General features: G+C 40.4%; 1 protein-coding gene across 2 annotated transcripts in view; it reads right to left on the bottom strand.

Annotated features, from left to right (window-relative positions):
- Positions 1-25149, bottom strand: part of syt7b (synaptotagmin VIIb) — a 102202-nt gene that overhangs the window by 4278 nt on the left and 72775 nt on the right. For both annotated transcript variants that reach the window (XM_086182460.1, XM_086182468.1), the window contains 6 exons: positions 23275-23397; positions 8097-8232; positions 2819-3086; positions 1955-2124; positions 1523-1637; positions 1166-1365 (listed from right to left, as the gene is read on the bottom strand). In XM_086182460.1, the coding sequence (XP_086038586.1) occupies positions 1166-1365; positions 1523-1637; positions 1955-2124; positions 2819-3086; positions 8097-8232; positions 23275-23397 (1012 nt within the window). The remainder of the gene's footprint in view (positions 1-1165; positions 1366-1522; positions 1638-1954; positions 2125-2818; positions 3087-8096; positions 8233-23274; positions 23398-25149) is intronic.

Below are 25149 nucleotides of genomic sequence, written 5' to 3'. Positions count from 1 at the left end.
AAACAGTGAAAAGAAACAGTGTCATGGAGGTGTATTAAAGTGACAGCATGTTCGGTGTTAAATGTTTACTTCAAATATCGTAGCTCCCTAGCTGGGGACTGCTGTGTTATTAGCTCATCTCTGTGGTTAATATCAGGAGCTGTAGAGAATTAACAAGGGTTTTAAAAACAATTATGAATTCAGCTGTAATTAACAAGATAGATTTCCTTCGCTTCATACACTAGGACAAGTCAACTGAATGTGCAATTATGCGACATCAACAGGAAATAACGCACCTTAACATAGAAAGGTTCATTTTATAAAAATGATTTACTCGGATTTGAATGGCTATTCCAAGGCAATACTGGCTCATCTCTATCTTAACTTTAATCTAAGTTTTGCATGCAATTTGTTTCCAGGAATGCTTCTGAGAAATAATTGAGAAAATATCCATCCATCCATCCATTTTCTTCCACTTATTCCTGTGAAGAGACGCGGGGGGGCTGGAGCCTATCCCAGCAGCTACAGGCGAGAGGCGTGAGGCAGGGTTCACCCTGGACAGGTCACCAGTCCATCACAGGACCAACACATAGAGACAGACAACCATTCACACTCACAGTCACACCTACAGTCAATTTAGAGAATCAATCAGCCTCGTCCTCTCTTGATGTCTTTGGACTGTGGGAGGAAGCTGGAGTACCAGAGAGAACCCACACAGGGAGAACATGGAGACTCCACACAGAAAGATCCCATGCTGGAACCGGGACTCGAACCCAGAACCTTCTTGCTGTGAGGTGACAGTGCTGACCACTGCACCACCATGCAGCCTTGAGAAAAGATCATAAAATGATAAACCACTTTGCAACACACCATCTCTTCGCTTTTGTCATCGGTACTGTGTGAACTTTTTTCCTAAACAACAAATACACCAGCCAGTGTTCTTAACAATCATCAAAGAATTCACAAATAAAACCAGTAAAGCCAAGACAACCAGTGGGTGATGATGCATTGTTGTGGACACATGCATGAACATGCATTTGTGTTGGCCTGCGTGAAATCTGCATGTTCCAGCAGGGGTCAGTAGAGACTGACACAGTCATGAAGTGACGCTGGTCTGTCACAGAGTCAGAAACACACACAGGAAGAGAAGAGGTAGGAAGAAGTGAAGAAGAAGAGAAGGAGCTACCTTTCCAATGACATCATTGCGACTGAGCCTGTCCTTGTCCATGACAGTGATAATTATGGTGGTCTCTCTTAGCACGTGGGCAGGCACGTCAAATGGAAAGGACTCGTTGAAAACAGGGTTGAGACAGCGTTTCATTACCACCGTCTTCTTCTTCTCCACACGCTTGTCCTTGTGCATCAACCACACCTTTACATAGGGGTCTGAGGAGAGGAACACACTGCTGCTTACAATGACTCATTCACCTTCTTACTCAATACTGACCTACGATGGATTTGACGACACAATTTTCTCATTTGTCTTTATCCTATTTGTTTTAAGTGATGATGAAAGTTACAGGAGACGAGGAAGCATTTATACCAGAGGTGCCTCCAATGTCCATGGCTTTGAGGTTGCGGGCTTTGATGATGCTCACAGTGATGGTGTTGGCTGTGGGGTTGTAGCACAAAGACACCAGCAGATCCCCTCGGCTACCCTGGAGAAATATACGGAACAACAGCCACTTATTTACTTCTTTATCCTCTTTCACATTGCTCTCCCTTCTGTTGCTTGCAGTGTATTTTTGTTTCCTCCACTGGTTGTCTGTGTTCTCTCCATCTACCTGTCAGCCTCTCCATACACCAGCCTCTCTCTCTCCCACCAGCACACTACCACATTTCCCCTGGGACCGTCACGGCAGCCAGGAATGACATCACCAGTTACACTCTGTCCCATCTTCTCTTTCCCCTCCTCCCTCTTATGTTCCCCTTTTTTTGCTCCACCCCCCCCCTTTCCTGTCTTCTCCTTACTTACACTGCCATCGCTACACGGCTTCAGCTCCTTCCAGAAAGTCTGCATGTTGGCCAGATCCAGTTTGTTGAGAGGGATTGACACTTCGCCAATGGGGTCATTCCTGCTGAAGCGATCGTAATCTAGAACCTGCAGATATAGAGTCCTCTGGACCACCTTCTCGTAGGGGAATCCTAAGATAGAAGTGCACACAAAGCACTCAAAGTGATGCACGTACACACAAAACAGTGTCTTCTTGTCCTCTCTGTCAGTCAGGTTACACAATAACTATACAAGGCCGTTTGTGGAAGGGTGCAGAATGGGCCAAGCAAAAAGACATTAATATTTGGGGCAGATCCATTCAAACGTTATAAAAAAATTGCATTCTTTAAAAATGGAGCTTGGCAGACATCTGCGCTCTCGGAGTGCACTTTAGAAATATGATTTTGTTCTGATGATGTTTCAGGTCTAGCTGTTTCTCAATGGTCTAATTAATACTAAATAATGTCTCACGGGAGGATAATATCCTGACATATAAAAAAAACACATTTTCTTTTTTGCCATGATTATTTTTACCAGTTATATCTGTATTTTGTCACCTTAATTCCGGATCAGATTTCTGGCAAAGGGAAGAGTTATCACAGTGTCACTTATTATGTAAGATAACAATTTCAAAGGTCTTTATCAGTCTGGTGTGGTCATATAATAGCTTTAAAACCCTGCTGTGTTTCAGCAGAATATCAGGGAATTACCATCACACATGTTTTTGATTTACATTATCAGAAAACATTGTCATTATTATGATGTATGTGAGGACGTAAAGCTAAAAGTCACAAGGTTAAGCATCTACCAGTGATGGGGGCTAATTTTGTAACATGTCCATCAAACCTTCAAACAGGAAGGTCTCGTTCCAGTGGGGGTTGAGGTTCTTCCTCTTCACTTTGGTCTCCAATTTGTGCTTCTTGTCAGGCAGCAGGTAGAGTTTGACAAATGGATCAGAGGTGCCAGAAAAGTCCTTGGCAGGCAAATCCTGGCCCTTCAGAATTTTGACAGTGAGGGTGGAGTCCTGGAAGCTGTAGCCCACACTGAACTGAATGCGACCCAGCTTCTCGCACACGGGACCCTCATGGTCATCTTCCTCTGAACCTGGAGACAACTGAGAGATAAAGAGAAAATGTTTCATTCTGTTTCCCTTGAAGCATGTTAGAATTGTGATGGAATTATAGCGATTTTGTTTATTTATTGTTTTTACACGATTTTGAAACAAGATATGACATTTTGGTAAATCGCTTTTGTTAAAAATATGTTCACAGTTGAAGGAGGACACCAATTTTCCAGGGTCACATTTCTCAGAAATATATCACCAGCCAAGATCAGATAATATTTCACTGGAAAATGAAACTATGGTCAGAATGTCCTGGACAAGAAAGTTTGAGGACCCTGAGTTTGAATCACTTTGTCAATATCTTATTAAGTGCTGTCATTCAAAAGGTTGCATCAGTACCTGTCTAAGGCTGAATTTAGATCAAATACAGCAAAAATGAAGCTTCTCGCTACGGGGGTTACATCTGCAGCCTGGAAAAGTTAAACCTCAGCTTTCAAAGAAATGCAATCTGACGCCACGCTGTGGCAGCCAATCGTGTAAGCTCACACTGGAAGAAAACACCTTCTACTGTTTCCTGATCAGCTGAAAAAGTGAGAGACGGATGACTGTCATCTGGTGTGCAGCCAAAGCGATCACCTTCCTTGGTTGGGTGTGCATTTGTTTTCAGTTCAAGGACAAGAAATGGAGGAAAGGGTCCATGTCGGGGGGATGAGAATCTCCTTCCTCTCATTTGTTGTTTAATGGCGGTTAGCGAGCAGTACGTCACACAAACGAGCAACAAGTGCATTGCTTTGTAGTGTTAGGCTGCATTAGTTTAGTGAAGGTGAGGTGACTGATAAAGGCGAGTCTCTGACCAAACCACAGGGTTAAACCGCATGTTCACACAGACGCAAGGTGACAGGTGGTATCACACTTCATAGGAGCCTGCTCATCCACAGGGGGCACTAATCCCACACTTGAACACAAAAACACTGATCCTTAATGGCAGAGTAGCACAATACAGAGTCACCTGGTTGGTGAGTGAGAGGCTGATTATCTCTTGGTTGACAGACTCTCTGACCTGCAGGGAGGCAACGAAATCCAGTTGAAAAAAGTGCTATCTGATGGGGAAGAGCTGGAGGCATTACTCAAGGAGGAGTTCCAGATATTTAATAATTCCAATTCCGTATTCTCACATACACACACACACATTTCAAATGGTGCTGCTTGGCCTCATTCTCCATGCTGAATATGATCACTTTTCATTAGGCAGCCCTCCACCCAACAGCTGGCCTAAATTGCTTTTCCCCCCCATTTCCTACATTTGTGTTCCTCTCTTTTTCCAAAGAATCATCCCTTCTCATTCAGTTCTGAAAACATCCTCTCTAATTTGATTTTTTTTTCTGAAACCCAAACAAACCAGGTGGAATGGATTCAAAACAGACCAACTTCGAGGCAAACAGTGTGTGCCGGGGTCGGTTCCTTACTTCAAAGTTTGTGATAGTCTACACTTTGGGTTGTGTTGGCAAAACACTTGGAAAGCCGATTTGGAAACAGCTGACACACGGTGTGACATGTTAGGTTAGTAGTTGGTCCCGCATATATTATCCTGCTGCTGTAACTATGTGCATACACACATGAATATGTATTAATGCACCAAATCTGACATGGAAACCATTAAGCTCCAGTAGAGAGGGCTTAAGACCCTTTTTTTTATCATAAACAAAGTACTTGGTCCTGCTTTTGCTGCTCACTATTACATTAGCTTGCATACAGCTATCAAAGCTAACAAGGAAAAATTTAATTGTATGCTGTAGCCAATAGGGAAGTTGTACTGGATTGTAAAAAATACACAGCCTCAAAACAATTTTGAGCCTTTTGATCCCACAAGGACACAAAGGTTCTTGTGGATTGTGTGTATCTGTTGCCCACACACACGCACGCACACACACATACATATGTATGGAAGGTTCATTAGCCCCGCCCTCAAAGAACTGTGGGACAGGCTCCAGTGATTAGTGAATGGTGTTTCTGCTTGAGTTGAAATGGCCTCATCACATCCTTGAGAAAAACTGATTTTGAAAATGCTGTGAATGTTGGATTATTGGCTTTAGCTATTGGCTAGAATCTTGCGGATAAAAGATATTTTTGAAGTTAAAATAACAAAATCGAACTGAACCATCTGTGGTAAAAACAGCCACTCTGACAGTAAATATATGAGCATGTTGTTGTTTTGGTGTGTAGTGGCAATGAAGGTGAGATGACACAATTTACAGGTCGTGAAAGATGGAATAAAGAAATTTACATAATTGCTAGATATATTTGCATTATATTATTATGGATACACAATAAAAATGTAAAACGTCGAGTTGTTTTAAGACATTTATAAATGGAAATATTTGATTATAGCTTAAGAAAAAATGCAGCACAAGCCTTCCCATGTATGTGGCAGCATGATAACACTTTCACACATCCATGGCTCTGTGAGCATCCCACAGATTGAAAGAAATGTCATGTCAATGTACATCCTGATAAGAAGCATGTGATCCTGACAGGACCCCCATCCTCCTTCCTTCCCCCAGCCTTTATCACCTGAGATGCTTGTGAAGGTTGGATGTGTATGTGAAGTTAAAACCATTTCACATGATCTTTTTATTTTCTCTCAGCTTATGAAATGAAGTCCGTACACTGCCATCACGTCGCTCTCAGACAGAAGTGGCTCAAAAGTGCAAGATGGGTATTTTCAGCATTAAAGGAAGGTTGTGTAACATATAGCTGCCTTTGGCAAAACTGCCCAGAGTGAGTATTATCATTAAGTACCAACACTGTGAATTCCTCAGACACACCACGAAACCCACATAATTACACACTGCTACCCATCCCTGCCATATTCTCACAGCACCCACAGCACTGCCTGTTCTTTCAGCGCTAATTACTGAACTGCGCTGAATAAGGCACATGTCCCCTCCCCTGTCAGCATCTCTCTTCAGGGGGATGATTACTGTATGTTTCAGCCAGCTGACATATTCTATCGCCATAACAAACTGTAGAGCCTGACAGGTGGCTGAGCTTAGTGGGAAATTTCTGTTTGAGTGATGAAAAACTTGGGAGGAGGAAACACTTGTCATGAGAATAAACTGAAGTGTTTTTCAAAACTAACTTTATGTGCAGTGGTTGGTAGATAAATTAAATTCTAGCTGATACACAAAATGACCGGATAATATCATATTATTGTTTATTACAACTTATTTTTGGAGTTTTGGTCATTATTGCTATAAATTATGATCATATTACACCAGGAAGTCAGCCTGTAATCTAGAAACCGAACAGCCTTTTATCAGACTACGAAAGGAATCAACAAACTACATCATTGGTCTTCATCAGCAGATTAAATGTCAAAGAGTAATGAACTGGCAGGCTCAACTTGCAAAGTGATATGGAGAAAAAGTCCTGAAATACCTCTAAATTATTTAAACCTGTTTTAAAATGACTAAATAAACTGTGACACAACCATATCATGTGACACAGCGTTCATTACCTTTGAAATCAATAACAGTGAAACATATTTGCATTTTTTCAAACGATAATGTAAGGCTGCACGGTGGTGCGGTGGTCAGCACTGTCGCCTCACAGCAAGAAGGTTCTGGGTTCGAGTCCCGGCTCCATCACAGGATCTTTCTGTGTGAGTCTCCATGTTCTCCCTGTTCCTGTGTGGGTTCTCTCTGGTACTCCAGCTTCCTCCCACAGTCCAAAGACATCAAGAGGGGACGAGGCTGATTGATACTCTAAATTGACCGTAGGTGTGACTGTGAGTGTGAATGGTTGTCTGTCTCGATGTGTTGGTCCTGTGATGGACTGGTGACCTGTCCAGGGTGAACCCCGCCTCTCACCTGAAAGCTGTTGGGATAGGCTCCAGCCCCCCGCAACCCTTAATAGGAATAAGCGGAAGAAAATGGATGGATGGATGTTCCCTCATGTTCATGTTCACTAGAAGGTGCTACTCGTATGTCCATGTTTGGTGTTGAGCGCAAAGTTCACAGTACCTGTTAATAGTTTTTCTTTGAATTCAGTCACCTGTCTGAAAGAGTAAAGTTGTGGAGTGCAGCTGAAACTTCAAATGAAGTAGAGCTGAAACTTTTGAGTAGAAATGAAACACAAAATAATAAATGCCATACAAAGTTCAGCTGATACTCCATGTGAAGTAGAGCCCAGACTCCATACCGATAGAGCTACAACTTCTAACAAAGTAGAAATGAAACACAAAATAACATTGAAACTCACCATACAAACTACAGCTGAAACTCTATACAAAGTAGAGCCAAACATCCTTACAAAATAGAGCTGAAACTCTTTATAAAGAAGAGCTGGAGCTTAATACAAAGTAGAGCTGAATTCTCTTATAAAGCTGAGCTTCAACTCCGTAAGAAGTAGAGCTGAAACATTATGCAAATTACAGCTAAAACTCCACACACACACACACTGGAGCACCTGACATGATTCATCCTTATTTTACATGTAGTTAATATGAATCACTTACTGACACTTATCAGTTCGAACAACAATTCAGTCTGACATTTAGGATTGACCTGATTTAGGAAACTGACCGTAGCAAGTGGACACACATCTAACACCAAATACGACGTCACAGCTGAGATTTTCTAGGATTTAACTGTTAAACATAAACCAAGCAGCACTGACACGATGAACATACAGTGTGTATCCTGGCAGCAGAAGGATGATATATGTTGCTCATTGTTGTGTACACAAACATAACCTGCTCTTATGACAAAATTTTTAACGATGATAAATTTGTAAAAAGCCAAAGTCTTCTTTCCGAGATTTTGACATCATTATGTTTACCCTGTGTGCTGATTTTTAGGCTCGCTAGTCTCAAGGCATGATTTAACTTTCAAATTAGATTAAGAAAGATGATCTGGAAGCACCATAACGGTCTATCAGCCATCTCATTTATTATTATTTAAAAGGCCCTGCTGACAGTAGTTATCATAGATGACTTTTGCTATTAAGAAAACAGACAGCACAAATAAGTTAGCGCCGTATCACTGAACGTGTGTGTGTTACCATGAGCATTTCACTGGTGACTGAGTTGGCCAAGTCAGAGACAGATGAGTTGGCATCGCGGCAAGGCCCCTGGCGGCGTCCAGTCTCATCTGGGGTCTGACCTCTGGGGCTACTGCCTGGCTTGGTACCCGGGGTCCTAGAGATAAACACACACACAGTACATGCACATAACATGCAACATTAATGGACAGTATTTTGTGAACGAAAAATAAGTGTCCGCATTCTCTTGTGCATCTGTTTTCACTATCTTAGTGGCTACATCAGATAATGTTGTTTTACATGATGGTGTGCTCCAAGTGAAATCTTGATTCTTCAGCAAAAAACCCAGAGATCAACCCATCATACACCTGTGGCATGAAAAAGAGTCAGTTCTCATAGTCCAAAATAGCCCAGACCTCAGTAATGCTGTTGTGGCTGAGCGTTAGTGAATACTTGAAGGAATATTTCAAACTGTTTTAAAGAGCATTCAGAGAAAATTGGATGCTGTCAAGAGAACTGAGGGGATGCTACATGGTGAAGGTCACCTCACGGAGGCTGCAAAAAGGTACCTCTGCATGTATCTCCACAACTTGAAGACCTTTAGACTCTGCCATGCAGGCTTCTTCTAAAATTAATTGTTTCCATCCACTTTTAGCAACAAAGTCTGGAAGATCTCAGTGTCCAAGAACAAAACATTCAACAACTGACCTGTGAGTTGATGGTAGAACAAAAAGTTCTTTTCCCTCATCTTACTGCCGCTTTGTGTTTTCAATTTCATTCTCCATGTCCATGAGTGACCAAATTACATTACGTTGTTTAGGCTGCAGGATTTGCGTGATCCGGCAAGAATTCAGAGGTGATTTGCTACTTCGCCTGTCCTGAACGTAGCTCCCCGGTAAAACTGCAGAGCTAAATCTCGACTGGACACATTTCTATCATCACACAATCGATATTTTCATATCACCAAAACATAATACAATTTATTTTTTGTCTGCAAATACTTCTTACTGCCAAAACCAAACTGAGTCAAAGCAAAGCTTTACTAGAAACGATTTCTTGCAATACTTGAGTATGTACAGCATAGTTTTATTCAGGCATTGTTGAGGAACACATATCTTGGAAAAGCCCCAACCCAAACATCCTTGCACAGAACTACAAAAACAACCCACGACAAATGACATTTGTTCGAATAAATTGTAATTGAATTAATTTGAAGCAGACAGAGAATAGAAGAAGTATTTTTAAAAAAGAGATACAAATTGCTTCTGGATCATGCGATGTAACAATTTAGTGGAACAGGGAACATACAATGCTAACAGTCTATTGACAAATTAGACTAATTAGTGCTTATCTCTGAGAAAGAAGAGACCTGGGAGAACAACGGAGGGACAGAAAACACAGTAGGTGAACTACAGAAGGTAAACGAAGTGTTGATATTACAAAAAGGCACTGTGGGAAAGATGGTGTGAAAAGAAAAGATACATTTGAAGACTCATGAGTGTACAGAGGTTGAGAAGGAGTGAAGGAGACCATTAAGACTTGGAGGATTAATAGAAGGAACAAAGTGAGGTTACTGACTCAAATTAATGTGAGACTGAGACTTTGCCAAGCACACACAATAACACATACACACGCGCACGCACACACACACACACACACACACATGCACTAGCTGTGAGAGAAAGATGACGGGATAAAACCCTGAAAGCAAAGCAGAGCAGATTTGGTTTGGGTGAAGATTGAGATGCTATAAAACTGAGAAAAGGAAGCTCAAGGAAAAAAAGAAAAAGCGAAGGAGTCCGGAGAAGGCGGGGTGAGAGATGGACAAGTGTTGTACAGCAAAGAGACAAGTAAAAGCGTGTGAGTGAACAAGAGAAACACAGAGAGAGAAAAAAAAATGATGGCGTGAAGAAGAGAAAAGAATTGATTCGTCACTCTGCATTTATTTCCTGTGATCCAGAGGTCATCGCGCCACAATGCAGTACAGAGAGAGTTCTGCATGTAATGCTCTCTGTTTCAAGAGGCTTGCCAAATATAACACATTAAAAGCATGAATCTGTAGATAAAAACCAAACAAACAAACATCTGAAATACGAGCGCAACCTTTCTCCAAGAGGTCAAAATATATGCAGGAGATAAAACATTCAAATACATTTTTAAAAATCCCCAGGAAACAACAGCTCAAGGACTATACTCACTGTTTTATCAATTTTCCTGATCATTTTACAAAGCATAGTGACTCATTTTTAGAGATGAATTATATACTGGTTTTGTTACAAATTGTAATGTTTTGTTGCAAATAATTTTTGTACATTTTGCTTTGCACATGCTGTCAGTTTTAAACCATGTTCTACCATTAGGTAATTATCATAAGTACAAAGCTTGTCTCAGCTCGTGTTTTTAATGGGACAAAGATCATCTTGGTGGACTGTTATTCACAGAGCGCCACACAAGCCTCACGCGGCTCGGTGAGCTCTAATTGCAGGCTCAAAGCCAGTACATATAATTCCTAAAAACACTCAAACAGCTCTGGAGCTCCAAATAGGGGTTGAAACCACCGTCAAACTGGCAACATTTGTGGGTAGCAGCAGTGATTTGGCTATGGCAGTGTCTTATGTTTGCTATTGTGATGAAAATTGAGTAAAAATAGATAGATCTGTAAATTAAAAACAAGTCACCAACCGTATGAAGAGATACAAGGAGTTGTGAGAAATGATGACTTGCAGCATGCAGCTAATGAAAATCCAGGAGAGGGGACTAGAGTGCAGACAGGAGGAGCAAGTGCAGGTAAACAGAAAAAGCTACCAACCATACTGGATGAACATTTCTAGAAACATTTTGATTTTTCCAGTACCGATCTAATCTTTTGTGTTTACCGTGCAAACAAACTCACTTTGGTCAAACTTATCAACTACAGAGTCAAAAAAGAAAGCTTGTTTTTAATTAAAATTATATTGGCTGGATTAAACTGTATAAAATTACATGAAAATCCGGAGGCATATATGCTACTGACTTCAATCTTCAACAGTGTGGCTCATGGAAAAATGCTCACTGTCTTAGTCTGACAGTTATGGATCCAACAAAAATAGTTTGTGACCGAGTCCGAATTCCAGGAGGAGATATGTACAGATTATGGTATTTACGTTCCTGGAAGAATCTCAGAAGCATTTACCTTAAAGATTTACTTTTGATTTCATCCCAATCCATCCTGCATTTACTGTAAACAATAAATCAATGTCCAGACATTTAAAAAACCTACTTCTAGGCTGTTTGTTCACCTTTAGCTGCCTTTACCTTTTCAAACACAGGGAAAGAGATGGGGTTTGAGAAACAAGCGTTCAAGGACATTCGCATCTCTGACATTTGAGTGTCAGCTGTCAACACTAAAAGCTCAGCAGCTCTCTTAGTGCATCAAACTGAAAAATTCACATTGTCCTTCACACAAGGATTATGCCTGATTGGTTGTTTACTTTCCAGGGAGGTTTAAGGGGTTATATTACAGCTTGAGGCACAACAGCAACTGTCCGTTTTCATTTTTTTTCATCTGGAAAAAAACAAAAGTTTATGTGAGGATAGGTTTCATCAAATGTAGCCAAAATGTTGGAACTTCAGTTCATATACTCTCCTTAAAACATTTCAGCTACTGATGATCCATAGGAAGCATTGGCCAACTGGCCGTGGAGCACATAATATATGGCTGTCAGCTGAGTCTCTAACCCAAGACTCAATAAATTCTTGCTTGGAGGAGTGGTGAGCTGGGTGACAGACTACTGAACCCTACTAAATCAACACCTAACACCCCAGGACAGGGACAACATGAATCTTGAACAATCAAGCTCACATAAACGCAGCCTGGGATTTGCTCCATTATTTACAATGGAGATGAGCATTTCCTGCTGTGCTACACGACATATTTGTCCATAAATCCTCCCAACATGACGAGCACATGCAATACCTTAAAGGACATATTAAATCTGCTGTAGGCCTGTAGATTTAATACACGCTGTTTTCATTCCCACAGACTGGAGTCCTGACCCCAAGGTGAGTTGCAAGCGATTTTAGAATATTCTAATTAATCTGCGGAGTCACTTTTGAATAATTTCCTCAGAGGTTCCCAAACTTTTCAGCACAGGACCCAAAAATAAGGTGCTAGAAACCCGTGACCCCCACAACATCCAGGGTTGGTCCAAGCATACAAATGTTGCACAGTCACATGTACACAAACAGACTGTTCCAAACACAGCAAAATTTAAATTGATTTAAAATTCTGTAACTTTTATTTTCATAGTTTTTCATTGAATTCCTTTTTTCTCTAAGACACAACTGACTCTTTTTGAATCATTTTCAAGTATTTTTTGATGTCTAGAAATCACCCCAACTGTGTCTCATGACCCCATCAGAAGGCTGGATCCCAACTTTGGGAACCCTTGTTCTAGGTGGCGCATGACTATGACTCAAATTTAGCTTGTAAATGTCTCAAATCAAACATGAGGGTTGGAAAAGATCGGACCATGTTGAGTCCAGTTATGATCATTTCCTGTTCTGTGACAAAATATCATCGTTGCCACCTCGGAACAGCTCCATTATCAATGAAAATTCAGCCACAGCAGCCCATCATTGAGTTCTTAAGGTGTTTCTGAATAAATCTGAGAAGATCTGGTCGACCTACTGGTAGGAGAACATCAAATTATGAAAAAAAGAAGTAATTTCAATTTGCCACCAGGTGGCGCTGACTAAACTGCCCCACAGTAGGATGGTCCATAACAAACTCCTCCTTTTGAGGAAATCTGCATCATAGTTTTTGCATAACCCTGCTGACAGATGGAGAAACACCACGAGTGTTGCAAAGACATTCTGGTGTCAAGATCAAAACAGTTCATCTCCCTGTAAGTGTCTTGATTCAGGGACAAACTAAATGTAAATGTAATGTTTTTGCAATGTTGGTAAAGAAGAAGTAAGGTGAGGTGCAAAGACAATTAACAGGAAATGAACTGTAACTGTGTGTTGCCCCTCTCTGCTTGTGAGTAACTATCTTGTCCAAAACACAACAACAGTTATATAAGTCATCCTTTAGAGGTTGTTGTAACCATGACTACTGAAATGTGCTCTCCCACTTATAAGGTTGTACTAACTACCACCGTGTTTTACACTGGGTTGGAGTAACCATGGTAACAGGAGCCTTCAAAAGAGGGCAGTAAAATCCAAGGAAGTCCTACAGGGAACTAGGGCATATTGAAAATAGCAAAAAGACCACAGAGCAAAGCAACATTTGAAAAACACACTCCTGGAAGAAACTATTACTGTTTTCATACCTACATTTGAACCCTCTCTGACCCTGTGAAAACATGCGCAGCTTCCCCTCTGGGTATTTCTGAGCTCATGGTCACAAAAGGTGAGGAACAGTCTCTGGCCATTACACTCAAGAGAGCAGGCGAAGTCAGAAAAGAGCATCTACAGTTGTGGAGCCATCAGAGATCATCAGACTAAAACTAGCTCTGATCTCACAAGGTGCTTCACCTTTTTGATGGAGGGGGAATGCAAATGCTGCACTAGTGCATCTATCAAGCAACAGATCACACACACACACACACACACACACACACACACACACACACACACACACACACACACACTCTCTCTCTCTCTCTCTCCATGATTTGATGCAATAAACTAAAAACCCTGACTTTTCACCTTATGGCCTCAATCTTCACCTGCAGTTGTAGGCTGTCCTCTGGGTAATTGGACAAAGCAGGTTGTTACATCCCAGGGGACAAAGGGGACTCACTGTGTCTCATCCCCTGTCACATTTGTATTGCCTCTTAAAGATTGAATCATTAAGAATGGCTGAAAAAAACGAACTGCTGTCATAACTGCAGCTACGCTAAAGGAAAATCATTTGGATAATTATTCAAAATTTATTCTACAACAGCATTTGGCATTCAATGTGTTCATGTCATCACACACACACACACACACACACACACACACACACACACACACACACACACCCTGCTGGCCATCATCAGGACCACATTGTATTCTTGCCTGCCAGTAATAGAATGGCTGTTGTGCAGGAGTTTCTAGCTGCCTTCTGTGTGTCTAGAAATGGGTCTTTACGGCAAGTATTTATATGCACACTGTGAGGAGCAGATGTAGAGTCAGTTTTGTCAAATCCAGCCAGACTGAAGGGTGTGAATTGCTGGGAACAGAAACTAAATCAAATGCTCCATCGTAGAAAATTCAGTGGAATCTATCTAATTGCATTTAAAGCTTTAATGCATATTTTGTGCATATAAAATAACATCCCTCACATTCAATCAAGTTCTAATACGCTCACTGAGCTCATCACCACCAGGCAGCTCTTTGTATTTCACAGCAGATGGAGTTCCTATCTCCAGTGGCATTCCTGTGCAGCTAGGAGGATACTAGCATGCTACTTCCTGTTTGCCCTCTGCTCCACTGAATGAAGATAAATCATTTAGTCATGTCTTGACTTTATGAATGCTTTCAGCTAAAATGGATCAATCATGATTGTTTTTCAGTCAAAACAGTGGCGACAGTAGTAGGCCGTGGCAGAGCCTAGTATTCTGAACAATAGCGATATTAGTCAATTTGATCAACTTCAATAAATAGAAAATTTACTTTAAGGGACTTCTATAATTTATCTCAGTGAAATGCAATAAAGTTATGTTGAAATTTATCAGGTGTTTAGTTATTTACCAGATACCTTGTTAAGGAATTTACATGTCAATCAACAGATTTCTTACTCGAAATTAGTCTGGGTGATCCAATCCAGAGATTAATTTTGCCCATAATTGAAAGCAGATTATAGAGTTTATTAGAAAATACTTTTTGCTCATTTTAACGGTTGCAGTTATCATTCTTGAGAAGTCATGCCTAAATAATCACATTAACTTGCCACAGGATATTAGATAAGAGGCGAAGATGTATTGCATTTCTTCTGGGAACATAGAATTTAAGTGAATTAAATGAGCAAAAGAAAGAAATTTGCGGCTGAAATTGAATGCTTATACTGTAGTGTGTGTGTGTGTGTGTGTGTGTGTGTGTGTGTGTGTGTGGCCCGAGATAGCTGAGGTGTACATGTTTTTGCACACATACTATATATTAATGCATGGATGCGGTTCACAGGGGACTGTCATTCCCTTCTCTGATGTTGAGCTATGAAGCAGATTTATCAGAGTCTGGCCAAGCTGACAGTCATCTACACTGACAGTGCAGCGGAGCTGTGACATCATCCCGTCACAGCGCCAGTCAACAACCTCAGGGTGTAGGTGAATACGGAGATGGTGGAATGGAAAATGAGAGAGAAAAAGAGATTACTGCCATAACAGCAGCAAGGTTTGAGACATGCTTTAAATAAAGCACAAAGGAAACTGATGAGGGGACACGGAGAAGAATAGGGAGCAGCTGGATGGGTGAGGCCAGGGCTGGATAGGAAGTGTGACTTCATAAACATACTGTATACGGCTGTGCTGATCACGCTCCTGCCCCAGGAGACCATGAAACACAATAATGCTCCCTTGTCCCATGATGGATGAGGCTCAGACCCCAGTGTCAGCCCACTCAGCGCTCCCCAACGAAAGGGACAAATCACTTGGCCACCGCCCCCCTTCAACATGTGAGCTAATACAAATAATGGAGCCATCTATAGAGTTTGACTGGCTCGTTGAATAGTCTTCTGCTGCATTCAGATTCTTTTAGATCCACTTGCATTTTTCATAGGTCTGCCCTGTATGGAAGGATAGTTAAAATTTTAATAATGAAAGTCAATAAAATGTGTGAAAGGTTCATGAAATTGCAATTTCTCCCCTCTCAACTCACTGTCACCCTCGTTGAAACGTCCCATTTTTCCTTTCATTGGCTCTCTTAAATCAGCTCTCTGCTTGTAGCCACAAGCCACAGCTGGGGAAATGGTGAATGAGCTCCAGACTTAGATCTGACAGGTTTTTTAAAAAGATGCCTCGTTTGTGCTGACCTACATCACTTTTTCTTTCCAATCATCTTTTCTCCCAGGCCACTGTCGACTCCAGAGGCTGCCACAGGGACCACTGGCCGGCCCAGAGAGTCATTAGGAGGCTTGACTCGCTGTGATTGCTGGCATAGACTCACAAGTGAAGAGTCGGATATGCCAGTGGATAAAGGGTGGCGACAACTTCCTGCTTGATTAATATGGTACAGTTTGGGGTTGTGCAGCTCAGCTGGTGAGTGATTTAACACTTGTGGTGTCAAGATTAGAACTTTGATTCCCACTGTGCCCACCAACAACAGACATAGCCAAGCTTCTTTTACAACAGCTTCCTTTCCTCAAATGTCAGATGGATGGATGGACACAGACTGTGAGTGATTATTCTCTTCTGCCTTTCTCTGATCAGCAAAAATAAGCTGCTGTCAACAACAAAAAAAAATGTTTCAGGCTGCCTCGGGGCAGCAGAAGAAAACTCAGACTACCAGGAGTTATTAAGGCCAATGTGTCAGCAAACAATCACCTATTTACACATCCAGCAAACACAAAGCAGCATTAACATTCAGTTGCATTCACCTCTCTTGACACATCAGTATCTTAATGAGTGTTTTAACTTATAATAAGTTAAAACATCTGCCAGTGGAGTAAGCAAACTTTTAGTGAAGTAAGACCATGTTGTACCAAAAGGAAGCCACTGAGATCATACCCTAATTAATTCTGTCTTAAGTTGAGTGTAATGAGATTTACTTTTGCAGAGAAAACAATGTCATGGATTAGATTTTTTTGCTCCATAAAAACAAACATGCTCTTATAACTATAGTGGTTGTCAAGTTGTCCAGTTAGCTGCCAGACACAGAATAGTGTCAAAACATTTGTCCCCCATCAGTGAAAACAGAACTCATCGATGTTTCCCGTCAGAGCTGGTCCTGATTGTATTTCACTTTGTGTTTTTGCTTCTGCGTTGATGAGGATTGAAGCTGTGAAACTGGTGAGCAAGAGTTATTGGATTTGTCTCCCAAAACCGCTGTAGAAAAATAATGACATTTAATGTGTTGACTATGGGGTTTGAAAACAGTTGATAGCTAATGGGTTGAGTTCCTATAAGAACTTTTGCCTGTGGTTGCACATACTGACACTGACCAATGTAGACATTTCCACATAAAAACACAAAAGTCCAAGAAGCAGAAATAGTTGATTTGTCCCTTCTGAGCTGCTGTAGAAACAAGGCAGTGCAACATGGATGGACCTGCTCCCTATGTAGATACTCAAGAATACAGCATGTCATTATGAATAGAATATTCAAGATCCTGCTAAATCCTGCACCACTTCAATCAACATTCCTCAGGTGTTTCATGTGGCAGCACGTCCACATATTTACATGAGGACAATTAAGCGATCCAGCTGATCAAGCAATCAATTATTCAAGAGAACAGAGAAAACACTTGGTGAGGAACAAGAGGAGGAAGAGCAAAATGGACAAAATAACAATCAGTAACAGGCCGGTGCCGTTTCATCCAGTCCTGAAACTTTACAAATGTCCTCAACCATGATTGATTTAAATTGCTAACTTCCAGTGGTAGCCATATTGGATCTTATAAAAAATGGATGGATTTGTTTCATATTTTAGTCCAATGTTCAATGGGGTAGAGCATTTAATTTTAAAATATGATCTTAAGTTTTGCCATTCTGTGGCTACCATATTGACAAATGTTTGACAAAACATTTCATGTCTCATACTCAGTGGATTTTGTGTAGCATCTCATTTTATTGTAAAGTGAGTGAGCAGGCTACATTGAGGAGAGAGAGCTCTGGCAGTTTCCCCAAATTAAGCAATTAGTGAAGTCAATATAAGTGCTACATTATTTATTCTGATCGTCTCCATTTCCCCTCTTCATCGTTTTCGTGTTGCTGTTTGTGTGCCGTTCATTAAAAATTAGATAAATAATTAAAAACAATTCTGTTATGATCTTGTGATCCTCAACAGAATATGTTTGCTTTGTTCATTTTAAGGTTGCCAGTGGTCAGACACACAGAAAGCACTTACTATAGTCTACAAAGCAAGCATTGACTTCAGGATGCCTGAATTACAAGTACGAGATCATCAACAGTGAGAGCAACACACAGAGGACTTTATCTGATGCCGGGCACATGGAGTGGCCTACAACCTGCTATTTCGCCATCCCATCATTGGCAGTCCGTGCGGACACAACATATACTTGGCTTGTTTTGAACGGTAAGAGTTTTGATATGCTCCATTTAAGAGACCGCTGCCCATTTTACAGCTTTTTACAAATTCAACATTCACAGTTGAGGCTGTCCAGGGCAAGTCAGCTCTTTGGGTGCATTCATATTTATTTCCCTGTTGCATTTCTGTGTGTGACGAATCTCTGAGCTCATTAAGATTCAGCTCTACCGTGCAACAACAGCTTTCTGGGATGATAATAACACAAACATCTTTAGAGCTTCCATCATAGTTATCTGCAGGTGGGTGATTATGTCCAGCCCACCTCTGGGCTTCGGCCGCTTCGCCTGCGACCCAAAGTGACTTACATAAAAAGACGCTCCACAAAAGAGATCATATGACTTTATCACGCATCAAAAAGTAGCAGGAAAAACACTGTCTTTGTTTGTAGATAACAGATCAGCTGGAAAGAAAATGTGTCCTTTGAGAGTAATATAATTAATGGTAATGCAGCTGCATTGGAGTTTTATTGGATCTTATCTCTAACATGTAATAAGTATAAGACAGCTTTTGTGGGGCGGCTTCTGCATCCCTAATCACCGATTAACATTAATCTTTTCTCACAAAACACACACGGCTAATAATGAACTGTGTAAATTTGCACAGGGTTGAATTTGCTGTCACATCACACTCGGCTCTGTGCAGACTAAAACAGGCTTTTCAGTGAGTATTTTAGGTATAAATGAGTGACAGGAGATAAAAATAGATGCTATCGAGGTGTTGTGTTATGAGCATAGATGAGGAGAGTCTGAGGGTGTCTGCCTCTACAGCACTACTGATTCACAAACTAGCCATAGAAAGGAATCCATTTTCTGAACCAGGAGGGCATTAGTTCTGTTTTATAGGATAGGATATAGGATAATTATCATTCCTGACTCATAGCACAGGGGCTGGCTTGTCTTTCCTTAAAATAATACAGTCTCCTTGTGAACCCTGGTTAAAGACATTAACTAAATCACCACAGTAGATAATCTCAGATGCTTTGATATGGTTCACTATTGAAGTCCGTTCAACCCTATTTATTCAACAATCTACATTTTGGTGCCCAAGATTATTCCTACTTTCCTCCCTTCCTTTTCTGAAACTCTGCTTAAGTTTAGGAAAAGATTGAGACTTTGGTTAAATATGAATTCATATATTGTGTCTGGTGTAAATAGTCTTTCACAGACCTTATCTTTAGAGAACCTTATAGAAAATACACAAAATATAGACAAATGAAGGAGAATGAAACATTTGACCAAAAAAGCAGGACAACCCTCATCTACCAACGATCTTAAAGCAGAGCAATGATGATTATTATGATTATCAAGGATTTCTTGACCTCTTAACATCTCACTGCCTTTTGGCAGCAGCCAAGGTGCTAAAAAATTACATGGTGGTGCCAACAATCCCAGATGAACTCACAACATAATGCAGCAGATGGTGGTTACTGTCGTTAAAACATGAGAAAGTCACATTTGGCAGCAGATAGCGTGCTGGTTAGTACCAGCAAACGCCAGACTTTACGGCCAGAAATGACTGTTCATGTCCCGTTCAACAACGTTAACCAATAACCTAATGAGCATAAACTTCATTCAACAAAGGGCCCTAAAATGCTACAAGAAAGTATACAACCACTGGAATATCAGAAAAAACACAGAGATGAACAACTGTGTGCCAAGAGGTGCAATGACTTTTGGTGCTGAGCAGATAAATAATGAGTGAACTAAAAGAGTTAAGTTGTTGTAAAGCTCCTTCAAGCTGAGAGCAGCTGCAGAGTTGATTCATTTTCTGCTTAATTTGTTTTAATTCCAGTTTCATTCCACATTATTCAATGTGATATTAATATGAAAACATACATTATAGCTGCTTTATCCAAGCTCTGTGAGTTCCATAAAGGGTTTAATACTAATCACTAAATGTGGATAAGGGTGAAAAATAAATAGAATTTTGTGTTAGTGAACGTGTTGATTTGTCCACTATCAACCACAACCCTCTAAGCGTCATCCTAATAAGAAAACAATGTGGGCAGCATTACTTTTTTTTTTACTTGTACTCTCACTTTCCAATTTATTAGGTGCATGTAGAAAAAAACAAATGCTATATCATCTGTCAACCCAGCAATAAATCCTCTTTCATGAGGATTATAATGTTCCATTTTTATTGAATCTGTTTCTAAGAGCGGTGTTGATTTATTTCAATGGTCATTTTGGAGGCTGTAATTTGTGGAGCTGTTGAAATGTTCTGGGTTACACACTTGAGAGGTGCTGTTCCAAATATTTTGTCCATCCCATTTGGCTTGACAACTCCTCTCAGTATAACCCAGTAAAGTTCAACAGCACCACAAATTATAGCCGATAAAACGGAACATTATAACCCTCATGAAGGCAGGATTGATTGCGAGGATGTTATATTCCACAGCATTAAGTTTATCTTGGTGTACCTAATAAATTGAATGAACATAAATATAATTTCTAGAAGACCAGGCTGCTTGAATCATCAACTATAAAGCATTTAAAAGCTATTTTGTCACTTTTTAATTCTCTGAATTATCCCGATACATATGACATAATATTGTGCTCGCAGGTTTGGCTTTATTTTATAATTTCTCTATTTGTTGTTAGATGTTGGTGCTGTGAGCTGTATTTGATTTCATTAATAAATCAACAGAATCTCGGATCTCTATGGGAACATCTATTTATACCTTGCAGCATATTTCTCTAGAAAGCTGAGAGCAAAGGTTTCTCTCTCTTTCTGTCTCTCTTTCACTGTCTGACAGTGTCTTGTCACATCTATTCTTCATCCTGCTCTATTGTTTTCAGTCTACTTGGCTCCATGAAAACGTCCGGCAGACAGGCGCAAGCAGCCTACTGGGTAACTGCGGGGACAGAGAGACGAGAGAGGGGACAGTGATGATGATGGAGAGCTGTTATTACTGGTGGAAGGATACTTGACGACTTGGCCCACACGACCCCTCGGGGTGGAGGCTTGTTGGCTGGTTGTGATTAGAGTTTGGGTGCTTGACAGACCTCCAGACAGTAAAAGGGAGAGAGGATGATGGGGAACAAGAGGTAAGCTGGTCTTCATCCTCAGACTGCTGCTTAAGACTTTTTCAAAAAGGCATTAAAAGAGGCAGCAACATTATAAAAAAGGTTTGCATTTCCTCTAAAACAGATAGAAAATATACGGATGACCTAGTTGGAGCAGCGCACTTGGATACCCCGCAGAGAGGTTTTAAGAAATTCAAAAGCTGCATTTCCTCTGCAAAAGAAATCTTGTAGGTTATGTAGGACTGAACCCAGGTGTATGCCTACTGTGTCAAAGTGCAGGAAAGCACTTTATCCCTCGTGTTTGATGTTTTAACAGAGCAACATGCTCAGCCCTTGTTCTCCAAGTCTGCTAAAAGTTTGTGTCTGACAGCTGCTGGTGGATGAAAGGTTGGCATATTTTCAGGCGAATGTTTCAGAAGTCATGCTGATGCCTGCAGCTTGCAGACCAACACCAACCAGATCTCACAAAATTCTGTGAAATGATCACGACTCTTAAGATGGACAGAGCGAGAGAGACAGAGAGAGAGACAGAGAGAGAGACAGAGAGAACTGTAAAATTATGTAACAGCAGAAGAGAAACAATACAAACAGTGTCAGTTAGGATGCGTTTGGGGTGGAGACATAGATCCCTGGTTCAACAACGCAGCTGTTAGAAAACTGTTATTCGGTGCATGGCAACAGCTTCTTCAAATGATTTTCACTGTTGGCACATAATGTTTTATCATCAGCACAGATAAAGTCTGGTTAAGTTTAGGGGAAAAAAACACTCTCAGTTCCATCAGGAAAACATTGTGGTTTAGTTTAAAGCAGGGAAACTTATAAACCAGGCGAAAAAGGAACTTGAACATTGTCTCTGACTGCAAAGTCTTGTGTTTTTTTCTTTATAGACAAACTTCCTGTCACATGTGACGTTGTTGAACCGGGAAGTTTCTGAGCGCACCGTGGAAATGGAACCTAATAATTAGGAGTTGTTGTATAATAACACGGGGGCTTCTGGTTCGGTTACCCGTGTGGCCTCCAGCTTGATTTGACATCTGTAGAAACACAATTGGCTGTGTCTGTGGGTGGAAAGCCAGATGGAGGTTTGTAGCCCGGTTGCTGTTCTAGTCCACAGTTTTCCTCAGAGCGGAAGAGGGGGTGGAGCAACAACTGGGACACCTAGGCATTGTTTTTTCTTTTTCCCTGTGAGATCGCCCTCCTTTGACAGCTCTGCTGTAAGATCATCGGTAGACGAGAGGGTTGGCACATTTTTAGGTGACTGTTTCATTCTTCTACATAATGACAGCACCCCTGTCCTTTGCTCGCGGCTCACAGATCAAACCCACTGTAAGGAGCTGCAAACAACAAGGGTCTGAGTGGATGATAGAGAAGGTAAAAAGATGTGTCAAGAGGGCCCAACATGTGAACTTGAAACAAGAAGGCAGTGATGTGGCAAAGAAGCATGCTGGAAATAAATAAATAAAAAAATGAACCATAAAAGCTAAAGGTAAAGTATGAAGACATTATGTTGATGTAAACAAACCAAGATTATACAACTGTGGTTTAACGTGTTTTCTGATTTTCAGTCATTCAAAGCAAAGGGGAAGTAGCTTCTTCCAGATTTAGAAATTAAAGAATACTTGGTCTAGGGAATCCATCAAAATTCATCACTCCAGGAAATGGTGACATTTATTTTAATCCTGAAAAGGTATTTGCCTTTCAAAGTGCAGTCAATCTATGCTGCTATTGAAAATTAATCTCCGAAGTTGAATAAATGTCACTTTATGCAGGCACCAGTTCTTCAGTCTTTCAGGATAACATGAAAATGTATGTTTTCGTTTCACCTTTGCCACAGCAGCAACACAACATCTAAGAAACGGTCCTGCGACACTTGACACGACTCATGATTGCATCACATTCATCTCCACCTTTCCGTGACAGACAACTGTCTCTCCTTCAATTTACCTCTTCTCAGGTGTGGTTTCATTTTCTTTGCTTGCCGGTGCTTCCTGTAGGTCTGGGAGGTTGGCAAAATCATCCTGTTCAGCCAGTCCGATTGCTAGAGACAGAACAACCATCTTCCCCTCGCTGGACACACAAATGCACAAGACATCGCACAAACCAAAAAAAAAAACAAAAAAACAAAACAAAAAAAACCCAGCCCCCACATAGATACAAGATGACAGAAACACAAGGAGACATACGAGGAACAAACATTTCATGCGCAGAGAGAGAGTGGGAGAGAAGTGGCTGAGTGCACCGTGTAAAGGTTGTGACATCAGGTGATCAAAATACAGAATAACAACCAAAACTAACTTCAGTTTGACATAGAATGCTGCCGACAGCTGATGTTGACATTCACTTGTTTTTAAGTTGTGTTGAACTATCTTACAGTCATTGAATTGCTTGTCTGCACAACACGAAATTTGATTTTTAGTGTTTGAGATGTCACATCTTTCTGACATTAAATTGGAGTCGCATTACAGTTTAGAAGTATTTCATCAGTGACATCAATGAGTTCTTATTTTTTATCATATTCTTATGAATGGTTTTCAATCCACTGGATGATGTCAACAAAATGTATTTACAAAACGCAGTTTGTTGAAATATGTAACACTTGCAGGAGGGTTTAAGAAATATGATGTTTTGACATCTTACTTGAATCTTTTAAAGGGAACGATGTTAAAATGGAAAGCAAAACATTATCAAAAAGAGTGTTCAGGTGACAAAAAGAAACTTTAAATGAGATGTAGAAAAGAAAAGAGAAGCAAGCAAGACAAGGAAAAGTTTAATAAATCCATGAAAATTGAGAAATAAAACTGTTGATTTTCCATGGTTATTCTCCCTTTAAGCATGCCTGAGGCCGTTTAATTTTGTGTGATTGAAGTGTGCTGGACCTTGGATTTAAGAAGACATGCACACAGTGACCTTAACAAATACACATTTGCCCACAACTAACCTTGGTAAATCACAATCACACAATAATGTTGGCACAGCCACAACTCTTGCTTCTCCTGCTTTCTCCTGATGCAAGGACGTTTCTCTCTACTCTCTTTTGCAACACTAATCTCTTTAAGGAAATAGTACCTGGCTTAAAGAATCATTCTTGTATTCTTATTTGTGTGTGTGTGTTTTTTGTTTTGTTTTTTTAATTTTCATGTCCCTATTTTCCCTTTTTTCCTGTTTTGGTCCAAATGATTACTAGGGATACAAATAATGGGCTCAGACCAAAACTGAGTTGAATGCTTACCTGCAACTACAAAAATAATCCAAGGGTGTATTTGTCTGTGTCACTGACAGGCTCAGATTGTTGTTTTAAGAGTCTGACAATATTACAGAAAAGCAAGCCAGAGAAGGAAAAGGGAAATGTTGTTATTTATCAAAAACAAGCACTTTTATTGGACCTACAAATGCGCCATTAGATTACTCTGCAGTTGTTCTTATTCAACATTGGCCTGATTTCAATCATTTTTGCAACTATTATGGCTTAAAAGTCTAAAAAAAAAATAGAACACAGCTTTAAAAAAAAAAATACAGCTAACCTTTGGTAAAACAAAGAGTAATTTTTCATTTTATTTTCATAACTCCAGGCTCTCTTACTTCAGTTTGAATGTGACTTGAGCAGGATATGAATATAAAGTTATGTTCATGTAAAAACGGAGAACTAAAATTTTTATCGAAAAGAGATTGACAAGTTTGATGCAGCTCATACATAAATTGCTGCGGTAAGCTTGTAAAATATGGCAGCAGTGAACACACGTACATAGTTGTGCTCTTTTACCTTTCAAGTGTAAGAAAAAATGTATATTTGCAGCTGGTATTTTATCAGTAGATCTACAT

Source organism: Aulostomus chinensis, chromosome 2, assembly GCF_037954235.1.
Source record: "Aulostomus chinensis isolate RoL2024-O1b breed Wild chromosome 2, RoL_Achi_v1.0, whole genome shotgun sequence".
Classification (NCBI taxonomy): domain Eukaryota; kingdom Metazoa; phylum Chordata; class Actinopteri; order Syngnathiformes; family Aulostomidae; genus Aulostomus; species Aulostomus chinensis.
Note: the sequence above shows the minus strand (reverse complement) of the source record. Positions and strands in the feature narration are given on the sequence as shown.